Source organism: Mizuhopecten yessoensis, unplaced genomic scaffold, assembly GCF_002113885.1.
Source record: "Mizuhopecten yessoensis strain PY_sf001 unplaced genomic scaffold, ASM211388v2 scaffold8745, whole genome shotgun sequence".
Taxonomy (NCBI): domain Eukaryota; kingdom Metazoa; phylum Mollusca; class Bivalvia; order Pectinida; family Pectinidae; genus Mizuhopecten; species Mizuhopecten yessoensis.
This window is the reverse complement of record NW_018407700.1, coordinates 2508644-2524199: the sequence shown is the minus strand read 5'-3', so window position 1 is coordinate 2524199 and position 15556 is coordinate 2508644. Positions and strand designations below refer to the sequence as shown.

At 35.0% G+C, this 15556-nt stretch overlaps 1 protein-coding gene across 2 annotated transcripts in view; it reads left to right on the top strand.

Annotated features, from left to right (window-relative positions):
- The window catches only part of LOC110456434 (dynein heavy chain 5, axonemal-like), a 124961-nt gene that overhangs the window by 24869 nt on the left and 84536 nt on the right, over positions 1 to 15556 (top strand). The window contains exons 13-25 of one of the 2 annotated variants that reach the window (XM_021507199.1): positions 389 to 487; positions 919 to 1100; positions 1726 to 1845; positions 2157 to 2358; positions 2879 to 2974; positions 7461 to 7724; positions 8116 to 8181; positions 8439 to 8668; positions 9374 to 9525; positions 10292 to 10499; positions 10897 to 11117; positions 11741 to 11997; positions 14798 to 14806. In XM_021507199.1, the coding sequence (XP_021362874.1) occupies positions 389 to 487; positions 919 to 1100; positions 1726 to 1845; positions 2157 to 2358; positions 2879 to 2974; positions 7461 to 7724; positions 8116 to 8181; positions 8439 to 8668; positions 9374 to 9525; positions 10292 to 10499; positions 10897 to 11117; positions 11741 to 11997; positions 14798 to 14806 (2106 nt within the window). The remainder of the gene's footprint in view (positions 1 to 388; positions 488 to 918; positions 1101 to 1725; positions 1846 to 2156; positions 2359 to 2878; positions 2975 to 7460; positions 7725 to 8115; positions 8182 to 8438; positions 8669 to 9373; positions 9526 to 10291; positions 10500 to 10896; positions 11118 to 11740; positions 11998 to 14797; positions 14807 to 15556) is intronic. The other variant, XM_021507200.1, reaches the window with a different exon arrangement.

The following is a 15556-nucleotide window of genomic DNA, read 5'->3' as shown; positions in this document are numbered from 1 at the left end:
AAATGAATGCACTTGTACTGAACTGTAGACAGATCTTCGGAGTAAATATGTCCTTTTCATGTGTGCAATGAATTTTATAACATTTTCTGAAATTTGATGTGAGTTAAATGCAGTTTCGTGATAGTCAGCATTTAATTTCTGTCAGAAAAGTCTGGACTTTTTGCAATGCATGTGCCGAATTGTCATTTTCTTTCCAGGTGAAGTTGGTTGAAACAGTGGAACTATATATGTGAAGGGGGCATTAGAGTATTGGAGAATTTATGCTTTGATTTGATTACAAAAAATAGACTCTGTTTCTTCAAAAAATTTGACCATATTTCTTAGAAAGTTTTTGATATTTCAATCCTTGGTAGTTGATTGTGGTGATCATAATTGTTTTATCGTTTAGGACTGTCGCATCACTGACGCTGCCAATGAAGCCAAGGACAATGTCAAGTACCTGTACACACTGGACAAATTCTTTGGACCACTGGTCAAATGCACTCCGGTAAGTACCTATTGTCAGTGAACTTTCTGGACAATGGTCAACTGTGATTTGTACAACAAAATAATATTTTGGTGTCCAGAATATCTTTAGAGCCTGACTTTCTGACTTTATGTTGCTGTTTTTTGTTTGACCAATTTGACCATTGTTCAACCATTCCTGACCATTGCATTTCCTGACTATTTTGACCACACTCTGACCGTTTTCTTGAACCCTGATCATGACCATTGTTTGATTGTTCTTACCATTAGACTATTTATTCTCTGACTATGGTTTTGACCATCCTGACCATTGCTTGACCTATATCCGTTATAACACTCTCTGAATGAAGTTTGACCACTCTCTGATCATTTGAAACTCCCAACTATTGTTCGGCCAATGTATGACTGCTCTCTGACCATTAATTGACCACTCTTTTCCTGGTGTTGTGACAGGCTACCATGGTGGAGCACATCCCGAGCCTGATGAACGCCATCCGTATGATCTACAGCATCTCCCAGTACTACAACACCTCGGAGCGCATGACCTCCCTGTTTGTCAAGGTCACGAACCAGATGATCACAACTTGCAAAGCCTACATCATGCATGACGTGTCCAGGATATGGGACATTCCTAGGTTAGTCATCCATAACTAGTTTGTCTATTTTCTTGGGTCTATCTTTATCCCCCCTTCTCATAAAAAATGGGGCTTGGTGGCAGGCAGATAGTGCTATCCATGAACGTCCTGTCCTGTCACTGTCCTTGTCCCTGCCCCTGTCCTGTCCTGTCCCTGTCCAGTCCTGTTCAATCACAATGAATTGTCCCAACTATACTGACTTCATTTCTTATTTCATCGGATTTTATACAAAGGTCAAGTATGAGAACACCTCTGATGAGATTATATTTTTAGGGTCCCAAGGTCAATACAGAGGTCACTGTTGCTATTTATAGGTCAACTATTTTGTAAGCAGATTCATCTTAGTCAGTCTACTGACATCAAGGTCAAAGGGGCAGTCATATCTTACAGATACTTAATAGTTTGTGAAGTTTCTTTAAGGTGTTTTCTTTAAAAAAACACCTATGTTTTGGACAATTTACTTACGGCACAAGCTGATATTAAAAAAAGAAATTTTGAAAAAATATTTAGCACATTTATAACCTGCTGTAATTTTTCCATCAAAATGTTTTTTGTTTCTTTTTGGATAAACAGTAAATAATTTTGTTTATATGTTCCTGAATAATTCTTTTGTTTGTGAATACAGGCCTGTCCTGCTACAGAGGCTGAACGAGTGTACTCAGCTCAATGACGAGTACCAGAAACAGTTTCAGAAGACTAAACAGAAGCTCCGTGACAACCCGAATGAACGCAAGTTTGAGTTCAGGTAAAAAAATGTACATGATCGCTAGAATTTTGATTGAAGATGTTAAAAATGGAACAGTTATTCATGTTCAAATGTAGTGTATTTTGAGATTTTCTCGATTTAAAAAAAACAAAACTTTTTCAAGCAAACTGCATTAGGTTAATACTTCAGGAAAATATACGAGAGTTTTCTAATAAGATGATATTTTTTATTTTATTTTTAAATCAATCACCTATGTTACTCTACCATAAATTGATCTGGATGAGTCCATTTTGGTCTACAGGGTTGAAAGGGTTAAATCAATTAAGCTAGCATTGTCGGTATGTTTTCAGTGAGAACTACATCTTTGGAAAGTTTGACACATTTTGCCGCCGCTTAGAGAGAATAGCCGACATGGTAAATACCATGGAAATGTTCTCTGGACTTAACGACGTAAAAATTGAGGGGATTGAAAACACTGTGATCAAGTACAAGACAATTGTCGATCAAACCAAGAAGAAGAATTATGATGTACTTGACCACAGGAAAGGGGAGGTAAGCAAGGACTTTGACTCCAGTGGTCTGTAACATTTATTTTTTATTTTTCAAAAGAATCCTGATCTGAAGCTCTTGTGACTACGCTTAGTTGTGGAAACATTGATGGTCTTTAAAAAGCATGTTGAGAATTCAACATTTTGAGAATTCAACATTTAAAAAAAAAAATTGTTCAAGGGACATCACCACCATGCAATAAAATCTTGGAATATGAAAATAATTCATAGGAAATTTCAGAACTGAGTTTCAGAAATATTTCAGAAACACTTCTAAATGTTATTCCGTATGTTTGAACAATGATGTCATATTGTTGGTGGTATATGTCTTGATGGTGGGTAAAAAAGTAGGAAAATGGAAATATTGTAAAAGTTTGGAGAATTGACACATCGCTTTGACACATATGTTCAGGAAATAAACATCATTTTGAGACATGTTTGTTTAGAAACTTTTGTTTAAGGAATGAGTACAGTATTAAATGACCTGAGTTTATCTTTGTCTGATAATGCGTATTTTGCTGCAGTTTGATATGGACTATACAGAGTTCCGTAACCAGATTGAAGGGCTGCGGCTGATGATGCAGAACTTTATGGATACATGGTTCTCCAGATCTCTCACGGTAAGTCACGCACAACGTAGCTGTTAGTTAAGTGTGAGGATTTAAGTCACATACAACATAGCTTAGATAGATATGAGGATTTAAGTCACACATAACATAGCTTAGATAGATATGAGGATTTAAGTAACACATAACATAGCTTTGATAGATATGAGGATTTAAGTCACATACAACATAGCTTAGATAGATATGAGGATTTAAGTCACGCACAACATAGCTTTGATAGATATGAGGATTTAAGTCACGCACAACATAGCTTTGATAGATATGAGGATTTAAGTCACATACAACATAGCTTAGATAGATATGAGGATTTAAGTCACATACAACATAGCTTAGATAGATATGAGGATTTAAGTAACACATAACATAGCTTTGATAGATATGAGGATTTAAGTCACACACAACATAGCTTAGATAGATATGAGGATTTAAGTCACATACAACATAGCTTAGATAGATATGAGGATTTAAGTCACACATAACATAGCTTAGATAGATATGAGGATTTAAGTAACACATAACATAGCTTTGATAGATATGAGGATTTAAGTCACATACAACATAGCTTAGATAGATATGAGGATTTAAGTCACATACAACATAGCTTAGATAGGTATGAGGATTTAAGTCACGCACAACGTAGCTGTTAGTTAAGTGTAAGGATTTAAGTCACATACAACATAGCTTAGATAGGTATGAGGATTTAAGTCACGCACAACATAGCTTAGAGAGATATGAGGATTTAAGTCACACACGACATAGCTTAGATAGATATCAGCATTTAAGTCACGCACAACATAGCTTAGATAGATATGAGGATTTAAGTCATGCACAACAAAGATTAGAAGATGTGAGGAAATTTTTGGGATAAGAACAACTTGCATACTGATAATAAATTATAAATAGGGGATGTGAGCTCCCTACATCAGTGTGCGTTTTAAGATGGAATCGATTGTAATATCATGGCATAAAGACAAAAAAATCATATTGTTTTATATCCTATTGTATAGAAAAAAAACTCTAATCTGACACTATGGGGGACACAAAATATTGGTCAGAATACACAGGTTACGTGGTGGTTCTCATAAGAAATGAGAAGTGACAGCATTATGTTGGTTGGAGTATATATAATGTCAGAATACCCTTAGATTATACATGCTGTTTGGATATTCAGGGGTCAGATTAGACAGGATGTTGAAAAAGTCAGCCATCAGATTATACATAATGTCAAAATATACAGGAATTGGATTAAATAAGATATTGGGATGTTTGGATATTCAGGGGTCAGAATAGACAGGGTGTTGGAATATTCAAGGTTTGGATAATATACAATGCTGAAATAGTGAGGTATCAGATTTTACATAATGTCAGAATATATAGGGGTTGGATTAGATTATTATAATATAAGGTGGACTGTTTGGATATTCAGTGGTCAGATTAGACAGGGTGTCAGAGTATTTGGGTTAGATTAGATAAGATGTTTGAATATACAAGGGTCATATTAGACAGGGTGTTGAACTATTCAGGGGTTGGATTAGACAGGGTTTCAGATTATTCAGGGTTCATATTAGGCAGGGTTAGATTATAAAGGATCAGATTACTCGTATCAGACGATTATTGTTTCACTGTATTATCGAAATCTTTATTGTGTTCTTGAAAATGATGCCAATGTTGTTATTTGTTTTGATATTGCCAAATAAAATAAAATATGTTATACAAAACTTACTTACTAACATCCTTCTTTCCCCATTAATGTGTCTCAATATATGTTTTTGTTTCACTGTAAATGACTTTGTACATTACATGTTGTTAGAACAAAATGTCCAATGTTTGTTTAATAAGTTTAAATAATGGTGTTGTTTTTTTCAAGAAATTTGCGTTACTTTTGTTTTGTTTGTTTCGTTTCCTTTTAGAAGTCTGACCAAGAATATGTAGGTCCTGCATGCTGCGCAGACTGTTGTGTCTGTCCTTTGTTAACTGTTCTATGTGTCCCATTATTTACGTTGTATTCACATCGTTAAAAGTCTGCGTCACAGAATCGTATATAGACATAGGCAATATACAACCTCATTTATTTGCACACAAAATTTGGACGCATAAAAATGCATTATTTTACAATTTTCAAATCCATTTTGACCCAAGAATTTGCTTTATCATTCCAGTTAGGAATGAGAAATGAGTTAAAAATATCAATTTAAGTCAGCATAAGGGAATTTGACTGCATGTTCTAGTTACAGAAATATATTTACACACTATTTGTGTATGTGTTTTTTTCATAGAGGCACACAAGAAAAAAGAAAAACTTGACTTGAAATATATTTAGTAGAAAGAGGAAAAAATGTATGTGTCATATTCAGTGTATGATGTAATAGAAACTCAAAGATTAAGGTGAAGGGCTCTTTGCTTGGGCTGTCATGATATGTTTGGAGTGTATCGAGATATACCTAGTGCAATACAAAAGAAATGTAATAAAAAATATTATAATTCGGGGTTCTTATAATTATACCGCTTGTCACAACCTAGTGCGTAGGCCGTCTCAAAGCGGTTCACAAATTATTATCCGTGGTTATAGGGCCTTTGCAACCAGCCAATAACTTTCTCAACTCCCTGGGGAGCATACAGTTGGTGCTGCCATTTCGGCGCTCACAGCTAGCATTCTACAATTCTAGCACTGCCCAACCACATACTCATTTACAGCAGAGTAAAATATCTTGCTCAAATTAAAAATACAACACAGTGCCGTGCTGTGACTCAACCCGCAACCCTTCGGTCACGAGCCCAGCGTCCGACCACTAGACTACCGTGCCTCCTATATTTCAAAATGTATCGAGAAATAAAGTCACTTATTTTTTATAATGAAATTGATGCTGAGTTTCATTTGTATTGCGATATATGGATTTTCCAAAGTATTGTGACAGCCAAAGTCTTCGCTTAATGGATCATTGTACTGGTTATCGAACTATGTGATAATGAGTGTACACATGAACTATGTGATAATGAGTATACACATGAACTATGTGATAATGAGTGTACACATGAACTGTTTTTACAAAATCTGGTGAACTTTATAAGACTGTCTTTGTACATGTACCACCCTGTGTAAAATTAAACATTGTACCACACCATGTAGATCAACTGTCGTGTCACATACCCTGATGTAGACTGTCATTGTCACGATCATATCTGTTGAATGTGTGACCTCACTTCATTCAGTGACGGGGTGCTTCCAGTGTTTGTCTGTCCGTTTTTGTGTTATTGTCTTCCCATAAAAATACTATGTTACAATCAGTAAATGTGAATTAAAATGGTTATTTTTCAGTATATACAGTAGGATTTGTTTAACTGAAAATTACGATTCTTTTCTTGCGTGAGAAGAAAATTAAGTCTTAACCTACTTAACGTTGACATTTATTTGCCTTTTTTATGTGAAACTTCGAGAAAACTTAAACTCTTTCCCTAGCCTCCAAAAGTTTGACACAACAAACAGGTTTATGAGAAATATCAACATTCTTTAGAATCTGTGTGACAAGAAGTTAGCCTATTGTACATTGTATATTGGTTTATAAGACTTACCACGAAATCCATATCACTTTAAAGATCCCCAAACACTGCCAAAAAGTGTAACTACGCATTACTACTGTCTGGTAGTGATAGAGCTGGTTATGATGTGCCTTTCTAAGGATTCCTGTGCAGGTGTCAAAAAGTATAATTTAGTATATATTTGAAAAGAAATGAATTGTATGTTGTTGACCTTTTAATCTAAAGATAATAAAGATGAACTAAACAAAACATAATAAATAACAGTGTTCTGAGTGGCTATACCGAGATTCGAACCATGGGGCGCAGATTGTTATAATATCGCTCTAATTGACTGAGCTAACTAGTAAGTGGACTTATCCTTGCCCAAATGTGATACAGTTATATTTCCAATGAAATTAAAGGGAGGTTACTCTATACGGTGCAGTAAGGCAGGGATCCTTAAAAGAAAACTGATGATTTACATGTGAATGTAGTTTCATCAACTAGAATTCACAGATAGTTATATTTTGAGATTGAAGAGTTGGATATTTCATCATCTGTCATTCTTCACATGGTTATTTTAATGATTTTCATTTTAAATCTGCAAATTTCCATTATTTCTGAAATCTAAAGCAGTTTAGACTCCACAATCTCAAAATACTATTTTAATTTATTCAACAAGAGATACATGCAGATATTTTTTTTCTGCATAAGCTGGAAAATAGCAATTTCACAAATCAAAACTGTATAGGAACATACATTATAATTAGCATATTAAAAGTTTTAAGGACTTAACTCATTCACCCTAAAAATTTCATAATGAACTATTCCAACCTTTGAATTGGAAGAGTTTGAATGTGTCTTCAGGGGTGAATGAGTTAAGGAACTACAAGTATAATCTGTTCCGAGTGATTTATCTTAAAGACATGGATACTTATAGTCTGTGCTATGTTTCCTCCCGCAGACTGAGAAGTCTGTCGAGCTGCTGTACAAATTTGAGAATATTGGTGGTGCACAGCTTGACATGAACGAGAAGTATATGAAGGTACTGATGAACTATGGGAAAGACCTGGAATCCATCCGTAAGCTGTACCAGAAGTACAAAGCAGAACCCCTCATCCCCAGAAACCTTCCCCCCGTTGCCGGGCGCATTGCCTGGGCACGACAGCTCTACAGGAAGATTGAACACCCCATGAAGGTCTTCAAGACTAAGCCCGAAATTCTCAAGGTAAAAAATGTAGGGCGGGAAATTTTTACGCTGCAGTTTAATTTTTGCCTTTTTCGCCTGCTGTAATGAAGGCAATTTATCATTACAGCGAACATCTTAAACAACACTATAAGCAAATTAAATAAATGTGAAGGGTGAAATTCCCCTAGAATATATTTTCGTATAAAACTATGGAAGGAAAATGTGCAAATAATGTGTTTATTATACCTTTTTTTTGAGAAACTGTATTTGGGAAAAAAGTTCTGCTTCTTACAAACTGTAAAAATAAATGTGTAGGTAGGCAGAATAATATAAAAATGTTAGTGAAATTGGATCATTTTATCTAAGTAGAAAAAGGAAAAAGACATTACTTTGCATTACAACAAATTTTTGGAATATGTTATCTTTTCAGCACCCAGAGGCTAAGAAAATTGTCAGAAATTACAACAAAATGGCCGGTGTTCTCCTTGAGTATGAGGTAAGTTTTAAAAACTCATGTATGATGTTCTTTGAAAAAACATTTTGCCATTAATTTATCTGTGTTGGATTTAAATCAAGCTTTTTATTTTAATAAAAATGTATTCAACAGGTTTAAAAGAAAATCAATGAGAACCTGATAAACAGTTGGATGTGATTATTATCCTTTTTTTGGTGAGAGTGAAATCCGAATTGATCCCTAGATTTCAAATGATGCCCTTGTTTTGTATGAATTAATGTGAATGTCTTTTTCCCCAGATGCTGTACCATCGTGGTTGGATGAGGGCTGTCGAGGCAGCAAAAGGAGGCCTCAATGCCGCCTTACTGATTCGCCATCCAGATACCATGGATCTGCACGTGAACTTTGACCCTCAAGTCCTGGAGCTAATCCAGGAATCCAAGTGTTTACAAGCCCTGAACCTGGAGGTTCCGGAGGCTGCCAAGGCAATGATTGTCACTGAGGAGCAGATCAAGGCCAATGCTGTATCGTAAGTAATGCAAAAAAGTTGCTTTCCTTCATATTTGCAACCTGGCAAATGAATCTGTTTGAGAAACACTAAAGCTTCAGCATAATGCCTGTGTTTCACAGCCACCTGATAAATATTAATGCTAACATCTTTTTTATTCATCTCCATCCCATAAAAATGGGGGAACATATTCAAGTGTTTTACTTATGCTCGTTGCATCTAGTCCCATTGCAATTCATTTTCAAAGCTGAACCAAGTTAATTCCTCCACAGATTTTTATCAAAGTGTGTATAGATGTCAAATATGAAAATCCTTCGGTCAATTTCATACAAATATATTTCCGGGTGCTGAAGTCATCCTCATGGTCACTGTTGCTATTTATAGTTCAGCCGTTGCTATTTTGTAAACAGATTCATTGTCATTTAGTTTACTGACTAGAGGGTCAACAGGAGCCATTCATGTCTTACAGATGTTTTCTTGTTTCTTAAGCGTTCCTTTAAACAAATCCCTGACACTTAACATGTCCTCAGGGACCCTGCGCCATGTATATCAACAGATTGGCAAGGGCCTTTAGCCTTCAAAGTCTTATATTTGTTTAACAAACATGCCAGACCTTTTTACTCTTGAGAATTTCGCTTTCAAAAGAAAAAAAACCCCAAAAAATCATTATTGTATTCTTGGAGTCTCATAAAAGATTGATAATGTTTACATGTTTTGTGTTTTCAGGCTCCGCGAGATGTTGAACGAATACCACCGTATCGTATCGGAGATCCCACAGGTGCTCCTGCCACTAATGCAGCCAATCAGGGACAAGGTGGAGGAGTCTCTGTTGCCCGGAGTTATTGCCCTTACATGGTCTTCCCTCAATGTGGATGATTGTAAGTTATATCAAGGGTATATCAGGGGGTTATCAATACTTAATTCGGATTTCTTTTGGTTTTTTTTGAAAAATTAAGATTATATTGATATATTTACTGTCATTTACTATATTTACCTTATATATACTTATATATTATCTTAATATGGTGGCTCTAAATTTTTTGTCAATTTTAAATCGAAATGAGTGGGTCAGATTGACACAGGTCATAATTTTGAACTCTGGAATAACAAGAGCATATTATATTGTTTAGCTTATATCTAATGAAATATTTATCGTTATAAAATTCTTCTTTTTCTAAAATTGCATGTTTTTTAATGGTTTAAATACCAACCAAGAGACAGTTTTAATTAAAGTTTTTATTTGTTTTGAACACATCACTGAATCATTTGAGATATTTGAGCTAATTCTTGTTGATGACCATACCAGTTATAGATAATATTTACCTATTTCATATCATTGCACTGTTCAAATTTCCCAATCAATGTATATATGTCTACCAAATTAACAAGAAATGTTATCCTTGTTAAAATGGCTGGCTGCACAGTGTCTTGAATACCACTTTTATCTTGGGAAATGTTTGGTCCGTTTGCAGTTAATGTTTCTAACTTGGATATTTACCACAAAGATCAATGTTCCCAACATCTTTGGCACAAGTTTCGACTAATATAATAAAACATTTTTCAACAAAAGAAGTAGTCTATGGGTGTTAACTTATCATGAGGTTTTCTGCTTGTGACTGTTGACCTACTGTTGTATTGTGACAGATATTCAAGAGAACTACAAGAAGATGATAGAGCTGGAGAAGTTGTCCAAGGTCGTGCGCGATATCCTAGAGTGTAGGATAGAGGCCGTCCTACAGGACATGTCCCTTTCTGCTCTCTGCGACCTTCCAGAAGACGAGGCTATCACCATGGAGAAATTCCTGGAAATAACCTCGGAAGTTGTGGATACCGCATCGAAACAACTGGCTGTGTAAGTTACCGGAATGCAGATTTTCACTTCATTTTCACCATTAAGGATCCCTGCACCACTGCCAAAAACTGTAACAAAGTATGGGAAACGTTTTTTTGACTTCACTATAGCTTAGATAAATTATTTCACAAAAGAAAACGATACGGTGTGGGACCTTTATGAGAAACTTTTAAGGTGAAATAAACCAATATAATCAACAACAGTATTCTGGGTGGAATTTGAATTCATGATCGTAGCTTTTGAGATGATGTTTATACATTAACTCATTCATCCCTGAAGACCCATTTGAACTCCTCCAATTCAAAGGTTGGAATATAGTTCTTCATAAAATTTCAGGGGTGAATGAGTAAAGTCATATGTACCTCATGTACTAATATTTCATAAACTACTGTTACAGTCAAAGCCAGCTGGTTGAAAAGGCAGTGTATGAACTGACCGAAACCCTGCGCATGACATTGCCCGAATCAATCCGAGAAAACCTGAATCCAGAGGAAGGCTACAGCTGTGCACAACCTGACCCGAAAAACAAGAAACAGCGTTGCCAGGAGTGTCAGCCATGTTCATACTATGCTCTTCTCAACCACTTCACGCAGAGGAACACGGAGGCGCTTGTGAAATGTAGGTCACAATGATATCATTCAACCCCCAAGAATACAGGTCACGGGGACACAATTCTACTGGAAAAATTAAGACTATAAAACGTTAAAAAATGCTGTTATTAACTTTTATGATCGAAAATTGATCACATTTTCATGTTTCCAAATTCATGAGAATGTTTTCACAATATGTTTTTTTACAGTACAATATCCTTACAATGCCCTTTTATCTTGTTCTGCCATTTCATGGATACCACCATTCCACATCTTTTGTTTCAATTTCTATGCAATTCTGTCTCTTAATTTACCAAACTTCTCTGAAAAAGCCAAAATTAAGTGAGAATCATAATTATGACTGTGGAACTGTTACTCTATACAGGGACATTTTTTGCTGCTGAATTAAACTTTTGCCATTTTCCCTTAAACACAATTTTCGCTGAGATTAAATTTTGCCCTTTATATAAATTACTATGTATATTATATTGTCTTCTCAAATTCGCTCTAAGGATAAATTCATCCTCATTATGGAGGGCACAAAAGGGGAAATATAAACTGCGGCAAAAGTTCCTGGTACTGTATACAGTATACACTGAAAGCAATGATCTGTATACTTGTACATTGCCTAATCCTTTCTTTGTACACCAGGTACTCGCCTGTCACTGGACGCCATCAAACGTCGACTCCAGACATCCAACAAGTACACAACTGACGCTAATCGTGATGACACAAAGCCGCCCTTGTTCCGTGCGGACATCGTGCTAGCAATCCCAAATGTGGTGATGAAGCCGAGTTTGGACGACATTCAGTCAGCTCTAAACAAGGCTGTCCAGATCATCCTCAAGACGTCGATGGACATCCCACAGTGGGAACACCTCGTTCTCCACCAGCGACAGCAGCAGAGGGTACGTACTCATTATTCAGAAGATATAGTCTGATGCACCAAGGTTTGTCATCGGCCAATGCACTCAGGGCTGTCATTGAGTAGTTAAACGAAGTTCCTCATTGGTGAACATACCTAGGGTGATAATTTGACAATTAATCAAGTGTTTTCATTGGTCAGCTGGCATAAGGTATTTATTGGTAGGTTGGCAGATATATATCAGGAGAGTGTAAGGGTTGTGGCTGTTTGTTTGATTGACAAGTGGGTAGATATATTAGGCCAGTGTATGGGGTGTGGCTCTTGGATTAACAGTACTGCTGAGTGTTGTGTATCTTTAGGGGCAAACAAACTTTATAAAGATAACAAATCACTTTTTTGTAATCTTTTCATCTGCATTAATTTTGTTTTCATTCTTTTTAATTATCGGTTTTAATTTTTTAATATTAGAGTGTGTTTTTCTTCACTTTATTCTCTCTAATGCAAAATTTTCCAGACAATATTTTTGTTGTTGAAGTATTTCAATATTATTGTTTGTTTAAAGTTAACCTGCGACTATTTACCATGTCAATAATCGGAGTTTCGATTTTCTCATTTCTATTTTGTATATTATAATTTGTCACGCTTATCTCCCCATTAGAAGACACAGTCTCGTTAAGGACAAGTGCGAGGTCACATGACCCACTCTCAAGGTATATCTTTTGCACTAGCAGGTGACGATGGTTATAGAGATCTTAGGTTATTGCTCCGTACTTAACTGCATGTAGAGACATATACATTTAGATTTAATAGTCTATATCAGTTAGAAATTTGTGGGTAATTCTGATGGTATTTTAATTATTACAGAAGTTCGTTTTAATTTTTATATTCTTTTAATTAGTTTTTCATTTCTTACAAATTATTAATTCAATTTATAATATTATTTTTTTCAATGTAACTTCTTATATGATATCATGATATAATCAAATAACAATTTTTACTAATGGTTTTGTAATATGAAGAACAGTTGTATATCTTTTTTTTTTTTTCAACACTCAAAATATCAGCAATTGATTAATTTCGTTCATTTGCTGGCACTGAATTTATAGTATGTATGCTAAAAATGAAAAAAATGCCTTTTAAAATTGGCAGTATGTACCTACCTTGAATATTAGTCTCCATTGAGTTGGACTTGAATATTTTGTAGTGGTTTTCATAATTGTTCAGTGGCGAATCCAGAAGGTTTTTTTGGGGCTTTAGGAAACCCCCATCACCCTGAGAATTTTCTTTAAAAATCATATATTTTCATCATTTCCCTCAATTTTTTTCATCATGGAAACCCCCCCAGGAAATTTTGACAGCCCCCCAGATAGGTCTCTGGATCCGCCACTGTTGTTAGTTGATAGATTGTAGATAAGAAATAAATTTCAAATGTGACTTAGGAAAAAAAAAAATCTGAATTATTTCTAGATTTTTGATATTAGGCCCCGATTTCACATGTGTTCGTTAACTTTCATTTTAACATTGCACAGCAATGACTGAATTTAAGGGAAAATCTTAGGCAAAGGAAATTTCCTTTAACTTCAAGAATGCTTTTCTGTTGAAAGCCTTATCTCTTTAAGAGAAAGATTGTTTGTGAAACTACATTGAGTCAATTAATACTGTACTGAAAAAAAAAACCAAACTGTTTTTAAGTTACGTACAAATAGGCGAAATCTAGCTATATTAGTGGTGTACGGAATAAGAATGATATTGTTGTACATATATATATGTAGCAGTAGCGGTAAGGAGTTTTTATAAAACAAAACATGAAGATGATGTGGAAGTATATATAGCTAGTCCAAGAGTAACGTATTATGTATGTTAACTGGAAATAATCACCACTCATTTTTATTAGATTAGAGAAGTCAATTCGGAATTTGTTGTCGGGTTAACAGAAATATAGTTTAAAATCTTGCAGTTGTTATATAACTATGAATGATGATATAAATTATAAGTATGTAGTTTCATGTGAATATCAAACAATCTCATCACTAGTTCTTCATTTGATAAATTCATTGCGGTAACTTAATTGGGTCCGATAATTGTTTTAAAAAGGACTAGGGGCGTTAAGGGTCATTTTAGGCCTCATCGGGGATTTATAATTGGTTGTTGAATTCGTAATCATTAATAAATGAAGTACGCAAATATAAAATTTCGAATTCATTCAACAACTGGTTTAGGAGACATGGCATTACAAAGAGAGACATAAACCCGCGTGTTCATAATAAAATGCGTGAAAGACGTCTGTTGTGCGCTATTTGGATGAAAATTGGCTATGTTGAAGGAAATTCACTAAACAATCTTCAAATTTTAAAAGCCTCCGCATGCAACAAACAAATAAATATTTCACATGCTTAAACATTGTCATACTAGTATTCATTGGTAGAAAGGAATTTTTGTTTATCACATGCAGAGGCTTTCATTTCTGCATGCTATGTGTCCGAAAACACCATATTTTGGCTATTTCTGCATAGCAACAAAATTTCGTTGCTATGGTAGTGCATCTACACATGCGCACTAGAAAAATCTGCACCAGGAAATATAGACCCAATTAACCAATATGATATTTATAACAGAAATTGGTAAATAATTTCAAGTTGATTTTTTTTCATTTTATGAGGCCAAAAGTTACCCATAACACCCCAAGTCCTTTCTATTATTTAATGATCACTAACAATAATTGTCAGTATTTGCATTAACTAATTAAGTCGAAAATATTGTATATATCTCTGATGTTGGATGACACAATTTTAATGTTTGCCGTTTTCTCTACGATTTCTTTTCGAACACGTTACGGGATACAGCGGTACAAGGTACCTAGTCATTTGTCACTTTTAGATGGTGATCTTGACCTTGTGTGATGGTCAGGCAACCTTTCCACACTCTCCATACTCTTTGGTTTGCTTTGCCACGGAAACCAAACAAATCTTTACCAGAGTTGAATGCTAGAATCACTTTTGGTTCTCATATAGTTGTATCCCTTTGTTGTGCAACTTCTTTGTCATGGAAGCACAGTTTCTTTTGTTTCATTTAAGGATCCCTGTACCACTGCCAAAAACTGTTTCTTTCCTTGATAATTTTTTTTTTTACATGGTTATAGAATCAATAATATATTTCTGAAAAGAAAACAATACCTTCAGGAACTTTTATTGAAACCCCCCCCAATAAATATGAAGCAAAAAAAAAATCACAAATAGTGTTATCAGTGTACAAATGTAAAAACACAGACCAAGATTTGAATCCTGGATCTCCGATCAGTATACTGTCACTCTTACCAACTGTGCTACATGAACTTGTGTGACTGTGGTACCCTCGCTCCGTGGCACTGCAGCTATAGCTAAGACATATTGAAAAAGAGGTTAATTTATGTACGAAAAATAACAAAAAAACTTCTCTGACTTTTTCTGCAGTGGGACATGATCCTTAGATATCAGAATGTCAATTTATTGTCTATAGGGGAAAATATATAGTTCTGTAGGGAAGAAATATTTATTCTTGTTATTTCATTTAAAGTAAGACCAAGAATCTGATGTAATAAAAATCTAGAAATGTTTTAAGTTTTT